General features: G+C 33.8%; 1 protein-coding gene across 2 annotated transcripts in view; it reads left to right on the forward strand.

Annotated features, from left to right (window-relative positions):
- The window catches only part of rbm45 (RNA binding motif protein 45), a 13,145-nt gene extending 10,171 nt beyond the window's left edge, over positions 1 to 2,974 (forward strand). For both annotated transcript variants that reach the window (XM_016487476.1, XM_016487477.1), the window contains exons 9-10: positions 1,475 to 1,691; positions 2,800 to 2,974. In XM_016487476.1, coding sequence (XP_016342962.1) covers positions 1,475 to 1,667 — 193 coding nt within the window. In that variant the 3' untranslated portion in view covers positions 1,668 to 1,691; positions 2,800 to 2,974. The remainder of the gene's footprint in view (positions 1 to 1,474; positions 1,692 to 2,799) is intronic.

Here is a 2,974-nt window from a genome sequence, read left to right on the forward strand (position 1 = left end):
AGAAACCTGGGCTTCCATACCACCTCAGCAGTGCCACAAACTGATCACCTCCATGCCATGCCGAATTGAGGCAGTAATTAAAGCAAAAGGAGCCCCTACCAAGTATTGAGTACATGTACAGTAAATTAACATACTTTCCAGAAGGCGAACGATTCACTAAAAATGTTTTTTTTATTGTTATTGTTATTTTTTTTTATCTTATGAAGTATTCTAATTTGTTGAGCTAGTGAATTGGTGGGTTTTTGTTAAATGTGAGCCAAAATCATCACAATTAAAAGAACCAAAGACTTAAACTACTTCAGTCTGTGTGCATTGAATTTATTTAATACACGAGTTTCACAATTTGAGTTGAATTACTGAAATAAATGAACTTTTCCATGACATTCTAATTTATTGAGATGCACCTGTATACATCCACACACACGGTCAAAGTTTGGCAGAATTATGATTTTTTTTGTTTTGTTTATGTTTCAATGTAATTTTTTTAGTGTTGTTAACTTGTTAATGTCTCTTATGTGCACCAAGGCTGCATTTATTCAAACAAAAATACAGTAAAACTGTTGTGAAAATATTGTGAAAACTGTATGTGAAGTATTATAACCATTTAAAAGAACAGTTTTCTATTATAATATATTTAAAAATGTAATTCATTCCTGTGATCAAAGCTGATCGAAGTTTTCAGAGTCACATGATTCTTCAGAAATCATTATAATTTGCTGATTAGCTGCTCAAGAATCATTTATTATCATTATCAATGTTGAAAACAGTTGTGCTGCTTCAATTTTTTTTGTGGAAATTGTGATACATTTACAGGATTACTTGGAAAAATAGGAAGTTCAAAAGAACAGATTTATTTGAAATGGAAACCTTTTGTAAGATTATAAATGTTTTTACTGTCATGTTTGATGATAAAAACTCTATCTTACATTTAAACTCTAACTTACATTAATCTATTGAATGGTAGAATATCACAGCTTCCACCAAAACATTAAGCTTTCGACATTGACAATAATTTGGAATTATTTCTGTGACACTAAAGACTGGAGTAAAGCTGCTAAAAATTCAGCTTTGCATCACTGGAATAAGTTACATTTTAAAATATATATTTCATAGATATTAACAGATAAGTTTTAGATTGTAATAATTTCACATTTGACTGTATTGTTGCTTTTACTGTATTATCAAATAAATGCAGCCTTGGTGAGCATAAGACACTTTTATCGGGAACAATAAAAAAATTATAAATATTCCAAACTGTTGACCAGTAGTATGTTTGAAATTACAGTATGTATGTATCACAATCCTTACTCGTTTCATAAATTGCAGTAGATTTTTTTTTTTAAGAGTTGATAAGTTTGATTCATTTCCTTGAACCAATTGAAAACAATTCATTTGTGTCATTGCCCAAATGGTTTACGAACAGACCTGCTTTTCTGGTGTGTGTGTGTGTGGTGTGTGTGTTTTCTCTAAGCAGTCGTTTCGGTTCCCTGATGGAGGTTTACTTGGTTCCGGGCCGGAATGTGGGATACATAAAGTATGCAGACCGGAAACCTGCTTACGATGCCATAGCACTGCTGCATGGAAAAGTGATTAATGGCATCAAGATGAAGGTCATGCTGGCAGACCCACCGAAAGAGGAATCTCACAAACGCCAGAGAACTTACTGACCTTTGACCTTACCACAGACACAGGTAAGTCAGCTCAATAGGTAAAACAGACTAACTCTTCACATATTTATGAATCCACCACAACATTCTGTTATTTCTGCAACAAATAAAGTCAATCCAGAAACGGGATGAAAATTATGACAGATTTTGTTATACTCCATATAATGTTGTCGTTGAGAGTGAATTTGCTCCAGAATAAGTTAATGACTTGAGACATGATGTACCTTTGACCGCTAAACCGACCGCTTATATACTACCTGGAGAAACAATCATACTTATAAATGTTTTACCATCTTCATCTCTTTTGGACTAATTACATGAAAGGATTTGTTTGTCTTTCTATACCAGTCAGACAACATGTCATTCAAAGCATTCAATGCTTTGAACATCATAATCTGTCCTCTACCATTGATGTGAGATCATAAAATTATTGTGTGGCATTTGAAATCAGTTTTATGTCAGTGTGTAATTTCACTGGCACTAGTGGGAGAAAATGGAATTACACTTGTTCTTTCAGCAGCCTGACAGATTTTAAAAACATTTATGACAGAAATCTATGTTCAGCAAAGGCTACACTTATTTAATCAATAAAACATTATTAGTGAGAATTATCATAACCATTTAAAGTAACTGTGTTCTATTTTAATGTTCTAAAGTGTTATTTATTCCTGTGATGCAAAGCTGAACTTTCAGCAGCCATTAATCCAGTCTTCAGTGATCCTTCAGAAACTATGTAGTCACTTTTCCTCCTTTGCTTTAATGCAAGAAAATGAAGAGTTGATGCTTTATTTGTGTATTTTATCATTCATGTGCTGCCACAGAGACTTACAGGATGTTTGTTTGTAGCCGTCATCCCATAAACTGGCTAAATGAATAGTGTTAAAGATGTACAAACTAAATTGCAAAATCAACACTCACAATTAAAACATAATTATGATCAACAGCAATAGGCTTTTGCCATGATTCTTTAACCGTAACTCACAGTAACTCTGACATGACTCGAAGGGAGTAAATGCACTGAAAAACTTTCGAAGTTAAGACCTAAAATGACCCATCATTCAAAATCATTTTCAGCAGTTCCTCAAGATTTTGGACTTATATAACAGTGACTATGCTGTGTTTGTTCTTACAGAGGTTTAGATGACATGACGCATGACCCCGACATGACAGGACTCGACCTCATAACGACGGACACTGACTGCCGTTTCAGTTCAAAAGAAAGTGTTTTTACTTTCTCTCTTTTTTCTTGCCTGCTGTTAGCCAACTGCCAGCAATTGAGGCACCTTAAGCACTCACTATTTTCAACG

Source organism: Sinocyclocheilus anshuiensis, unplaced genomic scaffold (assembly GCF_001515605.1).
Source record: "Sinocyclocheilus anshuiensis isolate Anshui unplaced genomic scaffold, SAMN03320099.WGS_v1.1 scaffold1199, whole genome shotgun sequence".
Lineage (NCBI taxonomy): Eukaryota > Metazoa > Chordata > Actinopteri > Cypriniformes > Cyprinidae > Sinocyclocheilus > Sinocyclocheilus anshuiensis.